Source organism: Parasteatoda tepidariorum, chromosome 11 (genome assembly GCF_982258835.1).
Source record: "Parasteatoda tepidariorum strain Cologne lab strain chromosome 11, Ptep-v5.0, whole genome shotgun sequence".
NCBI classification, from domain to species: Eukaryota; Metazoa; Arthropoda; class Arachnida; order Araneae; family Theridiidae; genus Parasteatoda; species Parasteatoda tepidariorum.
The window spans coordinates 67,604,867-67,628,672 of record NC_141765.1 but is presented as its reverse complement, the minus strand read 5'-3'; the positions used below and the strand labels follow the sequence as shown (position 1 = coordinate 67,628,672).

The following is a 23,806-nucleotide window of genomic DNA, read 5'->3' as shown; positions in this document are numbered from 1 at the left end:
AGGTAAATTTTATTTTGGGGTAAACTCGTTCTGGTTATGATATAAATCCTAAGATTTGATAAATCTTAGGATTGATCATCAGAACTTTTATTTAACATAAACGCTGCAGCAAGAATGCATAACCTTCAAACGCAAAAATGTTGGCAAAAATACTGGGAATTTCGAAAATGTGATAACAAACAGCAGGACGAAGGATTTTTCGTTTTAAAGATGAAATATTAAGTTTATTTGAACAAGAATATGCTTATATTGACAAACAATGAAAAAAAATGCACACAATGGTGTGTTTTAGAAGTCAAGCTACTTCTAAAGGCTTTTGTGCTTCGAAAGTACTTTAATTGCTATTACTCTTACTGCATGCTTCCAGCAAAAACGGCAATACAGTTTATATATATGTATATATTGTTTTTGGGTTAATTTTATAACCGTCATTGAGCAGCTGACCCAATTTGGAGTTTACGACTACCAATGTTCAACTCCATAGCAGTATTATTCTGAACCCAATCCAGAAGGCAAGGAAATTCCTGCTTCAAGTATTAAGAGAAATTTACTTTCGTGGAGGACTTTTTTTGATGGATCTAGTTGGATTTGCGTTACATAGAGAGACAAACCAAGAAAGCTTCCTACGGGTAGCCTAATGTCAAGGAAACTCTAAACCATAATCAAGCCACTCAACCACTCAAGATATTTTATTTCGGCGCCGTGGTTGATGCGAGCCGGGTGCGGAATTCTTACTGACCAGTCATCGCTGGGATTCGAACCTGTGCCTGCGCTCTTTCCCCTGAGCCTCCAAGGCTAAACTAGCACATTTTTGCGGAAATTTCTGTTCCTATATTGACAGTTAGAAGTTGTGACAGTTTTTAAGAAATTAAGTCATAGTTAGGAAAATGTATAGGAGACTCCAAGAGCATTTCGAAATGGGAACAATTATAACTTTAAAAATTAAAAACCAGATTAAATTATTCATCGAAGAAAATTTGACATACTTTAAATGCCCTATAAATTTGAAATAGTTCATTTAGCAATTGAAAGCTTTGAGCTAAAATAATTAATTTGTCACCTGACATGCTTTAAATTAATTTATCAATTGAAGGGCAGTATTAATAAAAAAGAATTAGCGATGAAAGAAATACTTATAAACGGAATTGTTTTATCAACTTCTAACTGTCTATTAATAAACTGTCTATGTCTATTAATGAGCTGCTATCTATGTCTATTAATGAGTTGCTATCTATGTCTATTATGAGCTGCTATTTATGTCTATTAATGAGCTGCTATCTATGTCTATTAATGAGCTGCTATCTATGTCTATTAATGAGCTGCTATCTATGTCTATTAATGAGCTGCGTCATCAATTTAATACTTTAATATTTACAGCATATAATTATTAGTTCAAGTGTATCGCAAAAAGATTTTTCAAGCAATTGCTGGAAATATATAGAAGGATTTAGTTTAGCTATACAGAATAATTGTCAAAAATGTTTAAGCTATTACCTCACACCAGTGGTTCTAATTTTGCTCAATGTTTGAATGTAAGTAGATAAAATTAAACAATTTTATACTTACCTGCGGAAAATTTTTCCATGGATCATCGAGTCAAATAGGACGTTATCTATTTCTCCAAAAAATTTCCCCGTCTGTTGAATAAATAAAATGCATTTGTAACAATTGCGCTAAAGCGAAACACGAGATTAAAAATAAAATGCAATAAAAAGTTATCTTTAAAAAGACAAATTAATGTTCTGTGACACACTAAAAGATTTTGAAAATTTTTCAAAGGAATTATAGAAAATGTACAAGGGAATATCAGCTACATTTTTCCCCAGAGAGGTCAATTATTTGAAACAGAAAATGGGGAATTTAAATAAACAAAAAAAAATGATGTGAAATAAATTAGGTCCTGTAATAGAAAAAAAAACAGGAAAAAAAGGAAAAAAATTAGCATAATATTTATAAGTAAAACAAATTATAATTAGAATTTTACCGTTTTAAACTTTTGATATTTTAAATTTTGAATACAAATATTTTCCTTTTAATCTAAAGAATTTTTACATTTTACATAGTTTACTTATTATGACCAGCCAGTAAAACTTTAGTAGAATTTAGTTGAAATTATATCATAAGGATGAAAGATTACTTTAAAAAAAATTGAATTTTATTCAGGAGAATTTCATAAACAAATTTGAAGAAAAAAAAATCATTATCGTATAAAACTGGCTGATAATGTCTATAAATAATGGGCTAGTGCTTTCATCAAATATTTGATATTTATGTTCTAAAAAAAGCTACTTATGCTATTTTTTTGACAGTTTACGTTTATTCCTTCATTAATTACTTAATAAATAATTGCCGTTAACTACTTTATTAATACAATTATTTTTCACAGAGGAAAAAAATGGGGATTAAGCGTAACATATGATTTTTGTTATAATTTTTTTTGTTGATGCGAATGTTATCTGTATGAAAAACGTTTATAAATTACTTCAGAAAAAAAACTTTTCTAATTAATATGGAAAGCCTCTATACAGTGTAAAATACAGTGGTGCAGTGGTAATACAACCTCTATACAGTAGCGGTGTTAGCAATCTGCAGCTTATAAGTAAAATGCAGTAGAAGTAAAAAAATGTTTTTACATGATACGATTTCAAAATTTTGTTAAGTAGAAGAAAAATTCAATCGCAATTTTTTCAAGCCTTTGCCTTTCAAATACATAAGTTATTTAAACAAACTGTCATCAGAACATCTTCATCTTTTACGAAATGAACTGAAAGATTTCCGTTTTCCAGATATTTACGAAATCTTCCCCTCTTTCAAAGATTTACGAAAGCTTCCAAAGGCTTCCAATTTAAGGATATCAAGGAACTCCAGCCATGGCCCTTTTGTACTAGATTATATGGCTGGTCATTCTCCGTTTGTTATACTGTATTGGTTAAGTAATACACAAAACACTTTCGTTAGGTTCGTGATGTTTAAAACATTTCCGAGACAACATTAAGAGGTTTTATAAAAGTGGTTATTTCAAGGTTTAAAAATGTTTTTGGGACTTGATTAAATTGATTGTAATTGATTAAAAACCAAAGCAAAATATTTCTGATGTGTCAGTGGAATTTTTTACGTGTTATGGGTTGATGCAAAATTTTTACACATCTATTTTGCAATTAAATTTCAATATACACTCCGCTAAAACTGAAAATAGCTATAATCCAGCTTTATTTAGTGGTTTAATGTTGTAAAATGATGAAAGAAATAACCTCAACTTCTCAAACCTTTTGTTTCTTAACTGAATTTCTTTTTTTTAAATTATAGGGTTTATTTTTGTTTTTTACTAATATGGTATAGTTGCGTTTCTGTTAACATTGCAGGTTACATTAGTAGAGAAAAAGTATTTTATTTCTTCATTTAATTGACTATGAGTTTTTATTCATTATTTAAGGAACAAATCATCCAAATAGATATTATTTATTTATTGAATCTCGAATAGAAAATTGAAAGGAATATATTGGGAAATCACTACAATGGAAATCGAACTAAAACTAAATATCTCGTTACTTTTGACAAGAACAAGACTAAAAATGCCTTTTTTTATTTTAACGGATAACAGCAAAACACGTATTTGTGAAAAGTTTAACGTGATTATGGTGAAATCCATGTGATACCATTATTACTGACATTTAGAAACTAAAACATACTCAGAAAGCTTATTTTAATTGCTTCATTGTTTTGAGCAGGAAACTGTCTTTAAATACATTAATTTAAGTTCTTTAACTTGGATTCAGATTGAGAGAAAATATTGATCTTTTAAAGTCATAATTCTTTTTAATAAAATCTACATTTTATAACAGAAAATACTCAACAACTTGTCACATAATTGCCAGATGAAAGAAATTTTATTCGTTGAAAGGGTTGTATCCTGTTTTGATATATATATATATATATATATATATATATATATATATATATATATATATATATATATATATATATATATATATATATATATATATATAATTTTATTTTTTTATGACGAACAGTTAACGGAATACTTTTTATTATAATTATAGAAATTTACTCCTTAAAAGCAATTAATATCTAAGGGATTTTGAAATTTTTAGTAAGTAAATGAACATAAATTACTTTTACTAATAATAAGCTGTTCAATAATTTTTCTTTAAATAACTTTTATGTGTGCCAGATTTGAAATAAACTTTCTTCTAAAAACCTTACCTCAAAAATCAATACGACTTTTCAATCACAAGCTTCTGATACTTCTGACAGATAAGAATATTAAATAAAATTATAAATGTAATTTTGAAGATATACTGAGATTTTTAGGATTTTATAAAAAGTTTATTTTATCATAATAATATTTTTAAAGTCTTAAAGGATATAAATCTCATTGAATTCAATTGGAAATCGTAAGAATTCGTAATTCTTTGCAAAATTTGCAGAGTAAAAACTTGCTTTTTTAAAAGTCATTTTATATATAATTAATAAATATGTTAAATAAGATCAAAAAAAATTCTGTAATACATTTAAAAGTGAAAGATAATATAGTATAATACTGACATCTTATTGGGATTATGTATTATAATTAAGATATCATAAATTCGAAAAAATAATAAATAAATATTTGAAAATCAATATCGACAAAATTTTATCAGTTTAATCTTATCGGCTTATTTTCCTAAACATTCACATGTTTTAAAAGCTGAAACTCACAAAATCTACCTTAATTTCTCAATAAGATTGAATGAGAAGTTAAACAAATAGTAAATCTACCAATTACGCCTAAATTAGCTAATGTATTATGTCTAAGTAACTTCAGATTTTAAAGCAAAAATTAATATTTCTAGCTCTAAATTCTGTTATTAATCCCAAAATTTTAATTTAAATTAAATTTATTGAAATATTTACATGTTTCTTTGTGGCCAACTCTGTAATAAATTAAATAGCAGTACTATTATAAAAATAATTTACACTATTTTACGCTTTTATAGCAATTGAAAAAGATTTAAATTTCTAGATATCAAACAAAAAAAAATCTTAAAAATCTCAGTTTAATTTTTGCAAGAATAATTTTGATTAGATTATTATAGAATATTTCTTACCTTGTTTTTGAAAATTCTCTATGAACAGTTAAGATTATCAGAATAAACTTTCAACGTTTCTTAAAATGTGCTCAGTAGAGTTTTGTAAATTTTTTTTAAAAAAATGACAGTGAATCATTAAAAATAAGACTAATTTGTAAAGTATTTTAATAAGTCAGTGAAAAAGTTTTCGCTCAGCACTGAAAATAATATGCGAATAACGCTTAATTAAATCTACTATTAAACCTGAAACTATTATTGCTATAAGCCTCATTGTTGGATAAACAACTCTGATTTGTGTGAGAAGGCATTATTATTCTAATTTTGGTCAAGAGCAACATGCCAAAGATGTACATAAGTTCATCGCTATTTAATAAATAAATTCAATATGTTAGTGGTAATGTTTGAAATACAGTATTCTATAGAATAATTAGGCATTTTATCGAATGAAAAAAACTAGCTGGCAAAGTATGAAACGTTTAAACATTTCTTTTATTGCTTAGGCTTCCAATAGAATATCAAAAGAAAAACTGAGATTATTAAAAATGCCTCGGTATCCTATAGAATGCTTGAGTTTTCAGCATTGCTCGTAACATAGGACAGTCTTTCATTTTGTTTTGTTCTACACAACGTTTGGATTTTTGAGAAATAAATATCTTTTCAAAAAGAGTTTTATCATGACCTTTTTTATGTACTTTTCCTAAGGAGACAGTCATTTTATAAAATGTTTAGGAATTATTCACAATGCCGAAGTAAAATATAGAATAATTCTTAGTTTTCCTTTTTTGCCTAAAAATACCCGTTTTTCAATTAGATGATTTTGTATTTGATGGAATGCTGGCGTTTCGTACATTGATGGTTACAAACAAATCAATGATTCAATTACGAATTTGTAACAATTTTTTTTTAAACCCACGTGTATTCTGAACAAATAGGCTTTTAAAATAAAATTTCCTTAAATTTTAAGAAATCTTTTTCTATTTTAAATTATAATTAATGATTTTAGATAGAACGAGGTTGTACCTAGTTTGTGCGAAGTAAGCATGTTGGTATAATAGAAATTTAAATGAGGTAGAAAGTAATTTCTGGTAATTAATAATTAGAAAGTGCAAGAAATTTTTTTTTTTTACCAAACTATTTAGTTAAAAATCTCTGAACTCTCGAAAAGATTTAAATTTAGACTGACTTTAAAGTAGAAAATTTAATTTCTTTAAATTTTATTTCTTTATTTTAACAATTAGTATTATTTTGAAGTAGTTGCCATTTACAAAAGTAACTTTTTAAAGAATTCAAAAGCATTTTAAGAACTATGAATTTAACTACAGCATCTGATAAGTTATGTACTGCCATCTGGTGTATATATTGAGAAATAAACATGGTTCCGGACATACAAAACATATATTTTGTTTTCTTATCTTTTTTGGCGTGTTACTTTTGAACACTTCTGCCCAGAAATATGGCAAGCACGAAAAATAGGGGGCAAAAATTCTCCCCATCATTTTCACAGGAAAGAAAAGTGAGGGGTTAAATTACATTAAATTTTTGTTTGTGCGACAAATACACGTGTGACGGAAAATTCATTGAACAGTGAAAGTTAATGCAATTTTTTATTATTTTAAACACCGTTATGATTAATTACCATAAATTTGTGACCTTTATTATAAATTGTGTTAGTTGGATGACCCTATAGTTCTGATTTATACAGTTTTAAGTATATTTTGTTTTCTCATGACGCAACCTGGTTAAAAAGAATGAACATGTCATTAATAATAATGTCATTAATTTACCATTGCCAAATTTCGACTGAAAAAAAAAGCTATGATCAAATTTAGAAAAACGAATTTTGAAAAGACTTTACTTATATAGATTTATTAACTTACTTAAAGAAAAAATGTTAGTTACTGAATAATTTATGTTAATGTTATGTAAAAACTGGCTATCTCCCCCAAAGTATTCCAATAGTAAAATAGAAGTGAAGTTTAACATAGCGTTTCCTGTTGAAAATGAAGTAACTTATGTTTTTATTGCTTTTGTATGTTTTTATTGTTTTTAATAACATTACATATATTTAATACATACATACATAATATATACTTACATATGTTTAATTTTAATAACAAAATAGTTTGTTTAAATATATTAAGGGTCTAAGTTTGGATAGATAGTAACCGGTTTGATATAATATCATCATTCAATTTTATTTTAAGACTTGCTAAATTGTATAAAAAAATAAAGAAAAGCGAAAGATTAATTATGAGTTTCGCTTTAATATGAGTTTGGTTATGAAAGATGTTCACGAATTTTATGACATTCTTTGCCATCTTACGAAGTTTAACTTCTAACTAACTTTTCATCAAATTTATTACCGCCTTAGTTTTTTATTAATGAATCAAAATTAATTCAATGAGTCAGAAAGGCTGTTTAAGCCTTTAATGTGGGTTTGCAACTCAAAAAATAACAAATTAATAATAAAATAATTAATAATCAAACACAAATTAATAATAATACATAGTTTCCGCTTTTGAAGTTTTTTAATGAGATTTTGCTTTGAAAAAAAAGCTCTTTTACAGGTAAAGACAGCGTGGTTATCCATTCCCTTTTTTTGCAGAATAATTTGTCTGCAATTTTAACACATGTTTTTCAAACTTTAAAAAAAGATTACTGAGGGCTCCAAGCTAATATAAATCTGAAAAAAAAAATCTAATTCCATTGACTCATTATAGAGAATATAATTACATAGCAATTTACTAACCAAGTATAATAATATATACTGAATAAAAACTATATTAATTATCAGTAAAAAGGCAAACTATCATATTTCTCATGTGTGAGAATGTTGGTAAGTTTATGAATTTATAAAAGGTTTTCGATATTAATAACGATTAGATGTCATTTGATGCGCGTAAAAAATATATTATTAGTATGTTTTTACATACATATGCTAAATACATATTATTAATAATTCAACTTTATAATTACTCAATTTTTCATATTATTACATGTTTGTGAATTATATTTTCGTATTATTACATGTGTAACAACAATAAGTGAGTTTTATATAAGTATTAAAAAGTGACACATCGAATGGTAATAGAACAATAGTGCTTTGTTTCTGTTTGTTATTCTTGTTCTGATTACGTAATAAAGTACAATATATTTAAATGCAGGCTGTATGATTCATGAATTTTAACGGGAATTTAGAATAGCCCGAGAAGAATTCTAAGGAAATATCCCATCATTTATATAGATAAGAAGAATTCTTATATATTGTATATGACTATAGACTAAAGTGAAACAATTGCTGTTTTTCTACCAGTCTGATTGCAATGCGTTGAGGGTTAAAATTATTTTAATAGGCAGCAGTTCAAGTGCAAATGATAGGAAATAGTAGCCCGCTAAAGGTTTATCTGTTCTCATTCTGTTATTTTATTTCAGATGATGTATCTCAGTGAGAATCTAGTTAAAATCAGATCTTTTTAAAATATGATAAGTTATAAAACACGTTTTTTTAACCAATTACATTCTAATTCAACTGTTATAGACTAAATACACACCGATTACACTGTTACAGACTATTTTTAATGAATTAACAGTTATAATAAATTTCCTTTCGTTTCGCTTTATATATTGTACATTAATTTTTCTTATATGATAATCTTCAACGCACCACAGTCAGACCAGCATAAAAACATTTGTCCTGTACCAGGGTAAAGATCATTAAAATAACCTACATTTTGTGACAGTGCCTCTCAAAATATATGCAAATTTTTCATTTTTATTGTCTTCATCCTAGATAGTTCATAGGTAAAGATAATCTCAGTCTTATTTCGAAAATTTCTAATGTTACAGAATTAGAATTTCAGAGAAGGATTGAGATATTCAGATAATGTATAAGCTTAATGTGCAATGTCTTTTTAAACAAAAAAAAATATTTTTCACTAAATAGGTATAAAATTTTCCATGAGAAGAAAAGAAGATTAATATTATATTTTTTAATGTATAATAATTATAATAATAAGATATTAGTAAGTACAATGTTTCATTTTTAACCTTGCAAACAAAGTTTTTTGTGAAAAAAATGAATTAATGTTTTAAAAACGTTTGTGCTCGTTTAAAACAAACTCGACTCGTATAGAGATTAAAGAAATACTTCAGACAACGCAAGCCTTATTTCAAATGCGTTCAGACTACTCGGTACATTGTTAGGGTTCTAAAAAAATGTTTTTATTTCAAATAGGTAGAAAATTTCTCAAAAGTTAAGTAAATTCCAAAATAAACAAAATAAATATTTTAATTCATGATAAAACAACATTGGGAACAATGCTAACTTTTCACCATATCCATTTTTTAACCAAATCTTATTCAATCGAATGGTAATTTATAAAAAATCGTAATTCTGTAAAAAGTCGAAACAACCTTTCGAAACCGAATCTAATAACCACTCCTTAATTTTTTTCTGACTTCAATTGTCCTTAAACTAAAAATCAATGATGCTATTGCAACAAATAGATTATTCTCTATCCAAACCAGATTCGTAACGTAGTTAAATCAACTATTTAGTAACAAAAATTTGACGAAAAATATATATCACTTTCCGCTTAATGGGACACGCCATATTAATGATTAAGTTCAAGACAACGTTTGAAACGCTGAGAGGGGGGGGGAGTGATGGTCGACGTCACGGACTACGTCATCACTATCCCTGTCACTACGTCATCACTATCACAAAAAAGGCCTCACGAATGAATGTGATGTCATCTATTCGTGGGGTTCCAAGCTAAGACGTACTTTCACCCTAGCGGGGCTCTGTTGTTAAGCGAAAGGCGAACTTTCCCGTCTTAATTCGCAAAAGGCGATGGCTTGCGAGCTTGGCTTGTCCAATTATAAATAAAAATAATGATTTTCTACCCTCAGAACAAATGGAGACAAATTTCCGATGTCACCATTGTTACTTCATTAAGCTTAGAACTAAACACAGTGACACATAGACTTCATTACTTAATGGGGCACTTAAAATATGCTTCTTAAAAGAATGCCAGGAGGTAATTCCCGTTGAAATTTTGAAAAGTCTAAATAATTCGGTTCGTCTTGGGGCTGAAGAATCAAATCAAGAGTGAAGAAACGCTCTCCTAAAGACTTCTGACTTGTCAATTGTAACTTGCTGTTTCTATTGCTGTTAAAAAATTAAAATCAACACGCGGCAAATAGAAAATTCCCAAATTAACAGATTTTTCGTTTCCACTTTTGATATAAACTGCAGACGCTCCAAAAATCCAAAAACAAATTTCTTAGAACAATCTCAACTATTATTTTTTTTTCAAATCAAAGTTCGTTTCACATAATGGTTCTTAGATATTTTTTTTTTGCTACAATTTTTACTATCTTCACAAGGAACTCTGTAAAAAATAATTTGGCATGTCTAAGCTTTTAAATACATAAATATATTAAAATAGTAATATAGTAGGGAGTCTGAAAGCTGCTATTCATTGGATGAGAATGCCAATTTAGATTGGGTGAGAATGCCTGTATTTAGATATGACTTTTTTTTCTCAGAATCAATTTATTTGATAGTTTTTTTATTATATAAGAAGCCACAGATAACAATGTACATTCCATTCATCAGTTGTCAGAATATTTCTGCTTAGGGTCTTACTTAGTAGGCTAGAGACCAAAGTCTCTAAAATTTAAAATCAGAAAAAAAAACACTTCAATTCACAATTTCCTTCATATTGATTAAACTCCTAAGCTTTGTAGAGCTTAAGAAAATGAAGTGATAGGCTACACTTTTCCAATGGTAAATGTTTTGTATCAAATTCCTCCTAAGTATTTGTTTCAAATAAGGTTCTTCAAAAATTGCTAGTTTTTTTTACACCAGTTAGCCTGGCATTATACATAATCAGAACTCATTTTACTATTCACATGAAAATCGCGCTGTTTTCCCCCTGAAATGTTCTCTTGAATAAAGTGTGGCTTACTATTATAAAGCTCGCCAAAACCCTTTCACAAATTTTTATGCTACTACAGTATAATTTGTATTACTTTACTTATAATATCTATATAAAAGTTAAAAATTTATAATTTTTATACTTGTAATGATAATAAGTTATAATATTTATTTAATTTCGCAGAAAGACGTTTGAAGAAGCATTTATAAATAAATTATTTGCATCTTTAAACCCAATAAAACCATAGACATCACCTCAATTCTGATTTATTAATTAACAAAGAAAGTATGGGGGTATGGAATACAATACATTGTTTAAATAATAAATAAACCAACTTTTAAAAAGAAATTTCCAACAAAAAATAACCGAAACATTAAAAGATCGAGTTCAAATAACGGAGATAATGAAGCTTTGAATTTTACGAACGAAAGTTTTTTAATTGATTTTCAACTAAATATAATGACAATATAATTATTCAAAACTGCACTTTTAATTATGTCAAAACCTTTAGTATGGCATTGTTTTTAAGCATTTTAATTCGTGTCAAGATATTTCCTGGCTCCTCAAGACATCATTTCTCTGAAAATAAATATTTTAACGCAAAAAAGGAGCGAGAGAGAAGATAACAAAATAACATAAAATATATAATAAAAGAAAATAAATTAACACAGAAACTCATTCATAATATTCTTTATTACTTAAAATCTAATATTTTTGCCTGAATGTATGATGATTCGATAAGTCAAAATAGTAAACAAATTAACATCAAAATAATTATAATTAATTGAGTTTTTTTCTTTGTCTGATACTTGGAATAAAGCAGACTTATATTGATTATGTCTGAGATAATAATTCCAATTGCTAAATTAATGAAACAATCGCTTTTTTACATGCGCGAGGAAGTGTTGTAAGCTTTTTATTATTTTTGAATTGTTTTTTAAATGACATTATGAGTAAGAGATGGAGCCACAAGGCCATTTAGCTAAATGGTAACTAAATGATCATGAAATCATATCTAAATATAAATCATGAAAATTTATAATTCTTTTAAAGGATAACATTTTTCACTCTTGTTTTCATAAGTATCCTCTTCAGCGACTCCGTAATTTACTATTTTAACAATAATTTTAGGGAAATATCCAGTTTAAAACTTCAGATTTATTAAAAAAGTCTTTTTTTTAAGAACTAGTTGACTAGTTCGAATTATTAAACATGCATCATTCTTCTAACAATTTTTATTCTTATCATTTTCTTTTAAAACAAAATGAAATTCATTCAGCTTATGAAACAAACTATAAACAATTTGTTAGTATTGAAATGTATCAAACTAGCATTCTAATGATCCGATGTTCAAACTTAAAATAACTTTCATTTAAAATAAGGTAGAAATAACTGGATTTAATAATCTATATTTATACTTTCAAATATTATTTAAAAAATAATAATTACTTAACATTACTTATAATTATTTTCATAACAAATAAAGCGCACTAAACAGTTGCTTGAAAGCTCATTTTTGTAGAGCTTATTCATATAAAAACATATTTGAGCTGACGAAAAATCAGAATACTTCATAAGTAACTTATTATTTGCTTACATTTTAAAAGAAAAAAAGGACAGTGGAGTATAATTTATTTATTGTAATTATAATAATTAAATTTTTTCTTAAATTAGAACATTTATATATGTTTGTAAATTTTATATTTAAATTTATGTTTTTAAAATTTAATTTTAATATATTTAAAAATAAAAATAATTGTTTTATAAAAAAATTTGTTGAAAAGAATTCTGATTCAAGGAAAATGCTGTGAAGACTTACTGAAAAGCTACCCATCACCTTTACAAGTAAGATGTTTATCTTAAAAAAAAATAGCTAGAAATTTGTGATTTTTTACAATTAAAACCATATTTTCCAAAGAGCGTTTAAGTATGGAAATCTAATCTTTTAAATAGGAGATATTAAGTTTATTAAACAAAGTATTTTTACGGTTTCAGCTGTAATGGCTATAAAAATAATCTGTAACAAAATGAAAACATTTACAGTACAACACATTCAACAATAATTATTATTATTTACTTCAGCTAACTTTCAAATCAAACCCCTTACTTATTAGAAAGTATTCGTAATAAATTTACCCCAACAATTAATATCTGAATAAAGTTCTAATTTTTTGCATTGTATTTTTCCACATAATGCACTGAATGAAATAATTTAATTTTCCTTTCTCATTCATTCAATGTTTGTTATTTTGTAAATTGCAACAATTCATAACAAATGTTATTGATCAAACACTTTTATAGACAAGTTTCAATTTGTTTAAAAGTAACTTATAAACTGCAGATTAAAAAAAAAATCCCAATTTAATACTTTAACCATGCAAAAAATTGTAGAATAGATTCAGCATTGCATTAGAAAAGCAAAACGAGTTCTTTTAATAATCAGCTAGGCTTACCTTTATAAATCTTTCTTCTGCAAAATCGACAATTTAGACTGTGAGTTTAAAGTAGAATAAATCTGTCATTGCTTACCTTTCAATTAGCTAATCAAAGAAGGTGAGAAGAAGTTCAACATGCATATTTCTTATAAACTGAACTAATAGTATATGAACTGAAGTACCAAATAAAAAATACTAAATTTTTCTTGCACCAACTTGTTTTGATAAAAATGTAAAGTTTTAAACCACATCTAATTATTTAAATACCTTCCTTCTATACGAATTATTTTTTATTTTCGTACGTCAAATGATGAACAATGAAACAGTCTTTTAGAACCCCACAACATTTCAACATATTAATTTTTTCAAGTTTATTGAATAATAATAATAAAAAAGAGAAAATTTATAAGGCACCTATAATATTTCAGTGAATAATGCAATGTGTGTAAATTTTCTTAAAATTGCAGACACTTTATAATCATTTAAGTAACCCAGATGCAAAGCCTGCTATCTGAAATCTAGGAGAAAAAATTCGTAAAACATATTACAATCGATTCTTTATTCAATTTTTATTAGCTTAATATGTAATTTTTCTGAAATAATAGTTAAATGGTTTTGCAGTTTATGACTTTTTCCTCATTTTCTACCTTTAGTATAGGAACAGTCAACAGGATTTGCATCTTTGCTTATTCAAAGCATTGCAATTCATTCATTCATTTGCTTATTCATTCATTACACACGTCTGCAGAAATTACACGCAAGTAATTACATCAAGTGAATATTGAAACATGTTAATCAAGTTTGAAAAATATTTAACCAGAGTTATGTAAAAAATATTAAACAGGTTGTATGAAATATTGTAAAAAAAAAGGCAAATTCATTTAACTGCGATAAATGAGATACCCAAGAGCAACGCTTCAATGTGTTTTGAGAAAACTCATTTTTTAAAAAATCTTATTTTATTTTTCTTCCTTTTTTAAGTGGAAATTCATAAAAATGAAACATTTTGCTTTGAGTTATTTTTAGAAATGCACATTATACTATTATTTCATTCACATTATATTTTGAAGAAATTTAGAAATATATCGTTTAGATTAAGCAACAAATTAGCTTTCTAAAAAATACTCACATGTTCATGAACTTCTGATACAACAACAAATCCATTGTTGTCTAGTAAAAAGCAGTCCATTTGCTAAAAAAAACATAAAACGCAAATTGATATACATTTTAATTATACTGAAATATATATTATAAACTACTTTGAATGTCACGAATTGTAAACCATAAAAATCGAAATAGTAAATAATTGTAAAAATTGAACAAGTATTTTATTTTTGCACTTAAAAAATTTAAAAGAAATTACTGTTAGTAACACACTTATCATTAATAATCAATCCGTTTTAAAATTTTAATAATCTCGCAAATAATAGGATTTAAACAGCAAATATAACAATAGCAAATATAACTTAATATAACTTAATAGCAAATATAACTTAAATGCAAAATATTTATTTTTATTAAACGTTAATCTTTAAATAAACTTAAATATGAAAAAATAAATTATTTTTATTTCGATTAAAATGGTGTCAAAAGTCACTTCCTCAATTATCTCAATCAAATTCCACGAAATAAGCGAGATTATTTGTTTCATTTACAATTGTTTGTTTTAGATTATAATTAAAATTGTGATATGATTAAATTGATGTTTGATTAAAATTGATAGTTAATAATTTAAATTGAGAAATAAAAAATTTGCCGAAAACTATAAATTATTATATACTTACTTTGTCTGCACACTTGTATTTGCATGCTGTCATACACTAAAATAACGAAATGATTATGAATTAGAAGATAGTTAAAAATATTCTTTTATGTTCAAAATAAAATTTTAAAAAAGGACTCGAAAAAATTTGCTGCATAAGAAAATTAATTTGATATTTAAACTATTTCTTAATTTATTTTGTAAAGCTTCCAAAAAAAATTTTTTCTTAGGCTGAAAAGTCTTTTAAGTCTAATTCTTGCCTCATTTATTAGTGCACTTTTTGTTTTAAAATTAAACACAATGCTTGCTGTATATTGTGTGTACTTTTTTTAATACGTAAATCAGCTATGTAATATTAGTCTCAGAAAAATCTAATTAAAAAGAAACTTATAGGCCAAGAAAATGTTTAAATATTATTTACGTTTATAATGTAATATAAAGTTATAAAAATTTTTTTGGTTTAATATAATAATAAAAATTAGTTGAATGATTTAATATTAGATACTGCATCGGAAACAAGTAGCAGTTATTAAAGTTATATAATGTAACTGATCATCGAGGGAATAGTTTTTGCTTCTATTCTACGTTTATGTTATTTTTTTTCATCTACCACCGGAGGCTTCGTCGTGTTACATTTAATTCCATAAATAAAAATATTAAAAATAACATTCATTTTTTAAATTTGCTTTCTAAGGATGGGTTTTAAAGTGTTAGCGTTGAAGGATCATCTATTATGAAGCACCCGGTTTTATATTTCTTAGCCATATGAAAATTACCATTTTAAAAACTAAAAAAGAAGAAAAAAATTAGAATGATATCTATTTTAAAGTAGTCTGAAATTTTTTTTGCGGAAATAGGGTCAGAATAATAATTGCTTTCAATACTTGATATGTCTAATAATACCTGTGACTTCAAATTGGGTGGTTTCTAAAAAGTTAACATAAAACACATGTTTAAAATACATAAAATTAGGAAAAAATATGAAAAAGAGCATATAAATAACAAAAATAGTTTAATATAATGGAAATGTTTATGTGGGATAAAAGAAATAAACATTTCCTCTACCGTATTCCCTACCGTTCCTGTTACGTTGAAGAATCGCTCAACAAACGCCGCGTGCTTCAATTGAACTCCAACCACAGCTGCTGGAGCTCGCTTCTTGCCTTTCCCAACGAATATGGCCTGGCTCGCTGTTACCAAACTTGTATTTCGAGTACCTATTTTTAAACAAATGCAATAAATATCTTCTTAAATTCCGTTAAATGCAACTGTTATTACAAAATCAGTACTGGGATCCATCAGAAGTATTTTTTTTATTGTAAATTCTAAGTTCATGGCACATTAATATTTCCTAGTTTTAATGAAATTTGTCCAAGCAGATTTAAAAACGACTAATAAAGAGGATGCAGATTTTTTTACTCTAATTTTGTGGTATTTTCACTCCGTGGGTCATTGATACAAGGAACTATAAACAACTTTGACGAATTTTAAAATCAAAAATTTTATCACGATTTCATTTTTAAAGATGCTTTTAAGGCCACAAAAGTCATTTGAAAATCAAACAACAGCAGGATTCTGCCTTATCACACAGAGCTAATGTAACACATTAATAATTTTTAAGGCCACTTCTTGCATCAGAGTTGTATTCAATGAATGTTTGGTACAACTTGAACACAAATTGACAACTTTGGTACTAGATGAACTATATTGAAGGTAAATTTCGGTTGGTACATATTGTTTAACTTCATAAAATTTATAATAGTAACCCTTAAAATTCCTAGTTCAAGAAATGGAATGAAATATCATTAGGTGAGTTATCGCTCATAGCTGAAAATTCAGCATCACGTTTACATAAAGACTAGATGTGATTCACTATGAAAATTTATAAATGTGGCGCAGAAAGTGGTATTTAAGTGTTTATTTCAAATTTTGGTTGTGATATCTAAGTAAATATTGAAATTTCGTATCATAAGTGGTCAAGTTATTTCTTGTCTCCTTATTTACATAATTTTGAAACATGATTTTTACGACTGTTTAAAACTATCAGCATAACGGTCTGATCATCATGAAATGTCAGAAGACATTTAGATCATTAAAATGATCTAAATGTCGTGTGAGACTTCAGTAAATCGTGAATAAAAACGTGTTAGTTTCACTTTAGCTATAGAAATATAAGCTGTACAACTTCATTGCCAGCTGAGTGCAGGTGGTTATAGTATATCTATCATTATAAAGTTGCTGTATCTATAAAGAAAAAATTAAAGTTTCTTATTTCAGCAATCATTTCAGTTTTTTAATTTTACAATAAGTATATTTTAACAAAAAAAACAAGTTATTGTCATAAGAGAACATATTTTCTGCAAAAATGGTCGGCCAATATTACGATAATACGAATCACGTGATATCACGTGATCCGGCAACGTACGTGCTAAAGATATAATAGTGTACAGAATATTGAGAAATATTTATCTATTGCAGCTAAAATGTGTAATTTATTTCCATTATTCTGAATCTTATAATTAGTTGCAGACTTACGATACACGAGAAAAGAATTTTACTACAAAGAAAAAGTTATTCTTCAATTAAAATGAAAATTTTTAAGTAGTTTTTTCTAAGTAAGTGTATTAACCTAAATACTTTTTGAAGCACACGAAGTTATAACCATAAAGGTTTTGAATTTTATAATTAGAAGGTAAAAAATTATTACAAAAATAGAATTAAGAAAGATTTTTTTAAAAAAGAACTACTTTTTTAACTATAGAATTGCTTTTTTTATTAATAAAATTATCATGCTTCTTGTTTCATTTATAATATCGTCTTAATTTTAATATACATGCAAATAATATGCATATTAAATAAGATGAAATGAAATAAAATTAAAATATGAAATTAAAATTAAGATGAAATATGTAATAAAAATTTGTAATTTCTTCCAAATTTCAACAGGCATGGAAATATATATAGGCAAAGCATGATGAAATTATATAAGATGATATTAAGAATGAAACTATAATTAAGATGAACTTAAAATATGAAATAAAAGTACATGTAAATATACCTCGTATTTGTAAAGTATTTATTATACTTTAGATTAACATACATAATCGATCTATCCCTTAAAATAACTTCAATTAATTTTAAATTACGAAAGAAATAAAATACTTTCTAAAGCTGAATAGACATTTAAATACCTGCATCAAATGGAACTGCAAACACAAAAGCTGTACTGTTTATGTGGTAATAATCCACAGCCCTTCTGTAAAAGAGTTCATCCGTAGCCCTTGTGTGAGTTTCATAGAAAGGTCTTTAAAAAAATAATTATTTAATACTGATTAAAAAAAACAAATTTTAATTATGAACTAAATTAGCAAGTTTATAATTTTTCACTTTACCTTTCAGTGCTATTTCCTTTTTCTTCTTCTGATCTATGATCATCATACCGTAAAAGTCCACTTCGAGTAGCAACAAAAGTTGTAACTATTCCATACATGTCAATTATTCGATCCCTGAAATCAATATTAGTATAAGAAAGAATTTCTTTAAAAATAAAACAGAACAAATTTTTTTTCATAAGGTAATGAGTCAAATAGCATATAACTTAAAGCAAACAATTGTTACATAAATAATTTTTCAAAATGAGAATAAAAATACATATTTTTCTTGTGAATTAGATTGAATTTATGTTTTAAGTAACAGGCTGAGTTGCCTTTGATCAAAATTTCGAATGTTTCTCATTGTAAAATAAATAAAAATTAAATAACCCTTTTGTTAGTTTTTAACTATTTTGGTTTCTCTATTATTCACACTGGCTTTAGTAACTTTAATGAGATCTAAAACTATTATTCTTTAATGTAATTCCCCACTATCTAAACTAATAATTAGGTGAGAGAGAAGTTAATTAACGTAATTAGAATTTCATTTTCCTCACGGAAAGATTTAGAAGTCTTAAAAACTGTCAGTATTATGACAGTGTTGCCTGAGCTAAAAAAAGTCTATTATCTTGATTTTCGTACTGTTGTTATTTTAAAAAATGTTAACAAAGAGAGAGGGTTAATGTTTCGGCAATGAAATGTAAAAGGTAAAGAAAATATTAATGGTAACTAGAAATGTTAAAGGCATCTGAATTGAAAAATTGAACCCAACCCTTACAACTACTCAAACTGTAGATGGATTTTGAGCACGCTTACTGGATCTTTTGTCAACATCATCTGTGACGTATTCCTATTTCATTATATTATACTTGGTATTTTTTTTAGCAAGGAGCAAGTTTGTACTAAAGATATTTTTACTAATTTGAAATGTCAGTTTTTTCACCTGAAAAACTTCTCTCTTCATATATAAATGAAATTACTTTTTCCAATATTAATACTCTTCGAAGCAGCGTTCGAAATTTAAAAAAATGCAACAAGTAATGTTTCAATTATTAAATGCATTAATTATCACTCTGATTTATCAAATGACGCTGAAAACAAATTTTTTTGGTCATATTGATGCTTTATTTCTCATTTACTTATAGTTTTGAATAATTTTATTGCATTTAAAGCTATTCTGTACAATAATAAATAATTTTTATTTTTATTTTATGAAGAACAGTTATATATTAGATGTTTTATTCTGCAAAAGATTTCAAACACTTAACGAAAAATAAAATATGGTGCCAGGTACATTTTTGTTATTAAATTTATTGTTTAATTAAATTTATATCGAAGTAACCTTAATGTGATAGTGGGTTTGTACGGCCGAATTATCCATAATTTTTAGTAGGTTTATCGTACACGTAGCATTGAAATTCTAGTTTTCAATCATATACAAAGCGTTACAGATGAAAATTTGTTTTACATATGCAACTCCTAGAGTGCAAAGCAGACTTATTAATTTCTAAACTAAAAAATAAACGACTTTTAAAGTCATCCACATTATGTTCATGGTATAAAATGTCAAAACATAATATACTAATACATTCAACAAATACATCTTACATAGATACTTACTTTCAAGATAGTGAAAGAAAAATTCATTAGTGGCAAGTGAAAATAATATACTTAAATGAATTGTGCATTTGTTATATTAGACGTATACTTATTTGTTAGATTATTTAGTTTAATCTAACAAATAAACTTATAAGAAACTGTATTTAAATCTAGCAAATACTTTCGTGAATTAAAAAAAAAGTGTAAGTGCTTTACGAGTGGCTTGACCACTATTTTCCTTATATTACTAATGCTAAGAATTTCTGACTGAAACAGATTAGAATATACCTTTTGAAAATTTTTTTTCGCAATAAGTATCGCATTATATAAGAAATGTCATATACACAAAAATCTCAATTTTGAATTTTTATCACTTACATTAATTTTCTATTAATTGGCATAACATTTTTAATCTTGAAGGCTTGGCAGAAAATAATAATTTGCACTTAACTAAAAAATATAATAATGAAAATATAATAATAAAAATAATAATAAAAATTAATGATTAACGAAAATAAAATTCTGTACATGGTAATAATGTTAAAACATTTTTATTAAGTTTTGCTTTAAATATGCTTTTCTTATCGTCACTATTTAAAAATGCACAAAATGATAACTAAAACTGAAAGGGACAACATTTAAAAACATTTTACAATTATAATTATATATATAGTAAAATATTTCCATACACATTTTCAGTTAATAGTTCAACCATTTCATTTTTCCGAAGTTTTTTCTCAAAATGCACGAATTTGTTTATCGTATAATGAATATTTTGATCTGAATTGCCAATCACTTTTTAGTACTTTTTATAAAAGAAAAAAAAAAGATGTTCTCAAATTTGTACTTTTCAAATTTTTACTTTTCGTAGCTATCTCATACAAAATTCAAACAATAATTATAATTACATAATTTTGCATTATGTATAATAATTAAACTAAAAGTTGAAAAAATTACGAAACTTTTTGCATATACTCAGCTACATGAAGGAAAATGTCATGCTATGTCTTAAAGCTCTAAAAGGTACCTTAGAGAAATTTCTGGAGTATGCATTGTGTTTTCTTCATAAGCTTCTACTTTATTTTAAATTTGCATCATATAAAAATTTTTGGGGGAAGGGTGTTTTCAATTACTGGCAAAATATAAGCTTGGAAATAATTACACTGAGATAAATAAGCGTTATTATAAAAGAAACTATGTAAAATAAAAATGCTAATTGCATGATGATATTGACACTAAATGCAATGACTGTAGTAAATACCTGAGCACACGAAAATAAATTTTACCTTGGTAACAGAGCCAGCAGCATACCTAGTGGGCTTTAGCGTTAAACAATGAATAAAGGTTAGTTTACAATATATAAATGTTATATACAGTTGGATTTCAATGAAGTATCTCTCCATTGTATGGTTCTTAACACAGGTTCGATGATACTTACCATTCCTGAATGCTGAAAACAAAATTCTATACCATAATGAATATCTTATGTCATTATGAATATTGTGATGATATCATAAATTATCTACAGAAAGAGTCCAGTCCGTGTCACATGTGTCACAGAATGAACATGGCGGAGTCACAATCAGAGAGTCATTGAAAAATTTAACAAATTACGTTTCTCGTTTGGGAACTTACTCAGAATTCTTAAAATCCCAACTTATACTTCACAACTTTTATAATACAACAGAGCCAGAAAGAAGCATTGCTTATTCAAAAGCTACATTAATTATTTACTAACTGTTTAATAATTATTTAGAATTAAATGTTTCAAGGTATTTAATTTTATTTTATGTCTTATCTAAATTACTGCAGTTTAAAAAACATCAACACTCAAACCTTAGTTAATTTTATTTGCTTCAATATTTTTTAAATCTTTACTACTCAGACTTCATGAAAAAAATTCGATATTATTTTTAGATAGAGTAGCACCCTTTGCAAAAAGTTTGGCCACCTCAATTGATCATGAAAGATTTAGTTTATATCAACTACCATGAAAATTTAGATTTGTAGATTTTTCTGCTTTATGTGTTAAATTTAAATGGCAATACATGTTAGTTTCAGATATATGTTACAATAGGTTAGATTTAGATAGTTAATAACAGAACTGATTATTAAAAACGAAAATTGAAAAGAAATATCAAGTTATAATGTTCTTTTTGCAATTTCTATTTTGTTAGCGTCGATTTACTTAAATCAAAATATTTATGTAAAAAAAGCCGTTGAAAATAGGTATGAATATGCACTCTTAGAGATATGGAAATATAATACCTCATTTTCTAAAACAGTCGAGGTGGATGCATAATTATTTTAACCTCTACTGTTTCACAGTAAAATTCTTTCTCTAAACCGCTAGCAATTTAAAATATTTTGAGCAAAGTTATTTCAAAAATCTTGCCTATTTTGAAGTTTTATTTACTACATAACGCATAAAATAAATTAAATATTTGGTATGTATTTAAATAAGGTAAATAAATTTTTTTGTAAGAAACTGTAGAGTCTGAGTAGTACCCTTTAAAATATTCGTAAATAAAGATAGATTTCTTGCTTTTTTTGTTTCATCAGAACGCTTTGATGCGACAAGGCGTTAGCAATTTAAAAGAACATAAATAAAGATTCTAAAAATATTGCGTACAATGCTATTTTTTACTTATTATTAGAGAATGCCAAATAAATTAAATATTTGAAAGTTAATGATAGTAAATAAAAATTTAAATAATAAGAAGCAAATTTAAAAAATATGTTCTGGAGTTTGAAGAGCAATCTGAATAATTTCTATATTTTGATTGCACTGTTTATAGGGAAACTGAAGTAGGATGCCGCTTAAAAAATTTAAAAAAACTTTTTTTCATTCCTTTAAAATTCGTAATATTTCAACATTCAGTCTTAGAAAAAAAAACTAACTATTTAACTAAACAAGTTTAAAATTGAGTTAAATAATCAAAATTCAAACTGATTATAAGATAAGTTTACAATTGTCAAAATATAAAATTGTACTAGGGACGTTTCATTTATTATTAACTTATAAATTTTTTATGTTATTAAAAAGTGATGTTAGGATTAATATATAAATTTTCAAAGGTCTTAAATGCTAAAAAAAATTTAAATGGTTGGAGTTAAATATTTATTGCAATCTAAGCAAATCTTTTTGTTAAAATAAATAAGCAGAAAATTAGTGTGCCTGCGTTTCAACTGCAAATCTTAAAGTATGCAAACTTTAAAGTTCTTATTTTTTAAAATTATAAACTTTTTTAATGCATTTGATACATCATAAGGTTTTAAGTATAAATCTAAGCAAACCAACACAATTCCCAAATTTCCCACCTTATTTACGTAACATTTAATTCGCAGATTTTCTATAACTATTTGATTGATGTATTTTATATTCTACAACAAATTCTGAAAGTTTGTAAATCTCTTGTAAAAACTGAAATTCCTTCAAAAACTAGAAGAACTGGAATATAATAAAGTTATCTTATTATAATAACAGAGTACTCCACAATGACCACTTTTAATATGCATTTTATAATCCTAATCACAAATGAACCGAAAAGAACATACCTATTAAAGCTTGTAAATTAATATTTAAGTGAGACAAAGTTGAGAAAGG

General features: G+C 26.1%; 1 protein-coding gene across 9 annotated transcripts in view; it reads right to left on the bottom strand.

Moving 5' to 3' along the window:
- Positions 1 to 23,806, bottom strand: part of LOC107437533 (voltage-dependent calcium channel subunit alpha-2/delta-3) — a 346,295-nt gene that overhangs the window by 12,656 nt on the left and 309,833 nt on the right. For 3 of the 9 annotated variants that reach the window (XM_087155322.1, XM_087155314.1, XM_087155316.1), the window contains 7 exons: positions 21,486 to 21,518; positions 18,622 to 18,735; positions 18,421 to 18,533; positions 16,295 to 16,446; positions 15,252 to 15,287; positions 14,597 to 14,659; positions 1,567 to 1,637 (listed from right to left, as the gene is read on the bottom strand). In XM_087155322.1, coding sequence (XP_087011448.1) covers positions 1,567 to 1,637; positions 14,597 to 14,659; positions 15,252 to 15,287; positions 16,295 to 16,446; positions 18,421 to 18,533; positions 18,622 to 18,735; positions 21,486 to 21,518 — 582 coding nt within the window. The remainder of the gene's footprint in view (positions 1 to 1,566; positions 1,638 to 14,596; positions 14,660 to 15,251; positions 15,288 to 16,294; positions 16,447 to 18,420; positions 18,534 to 18,621; positions 18,736 to 21,485; positions 21,519 to 23,806) is intronic. The other 6 variants (XM_087155315.1, XM_087155318.1, XM_087155317.1 and 3 more) reach the window with 3 other exon arrangements.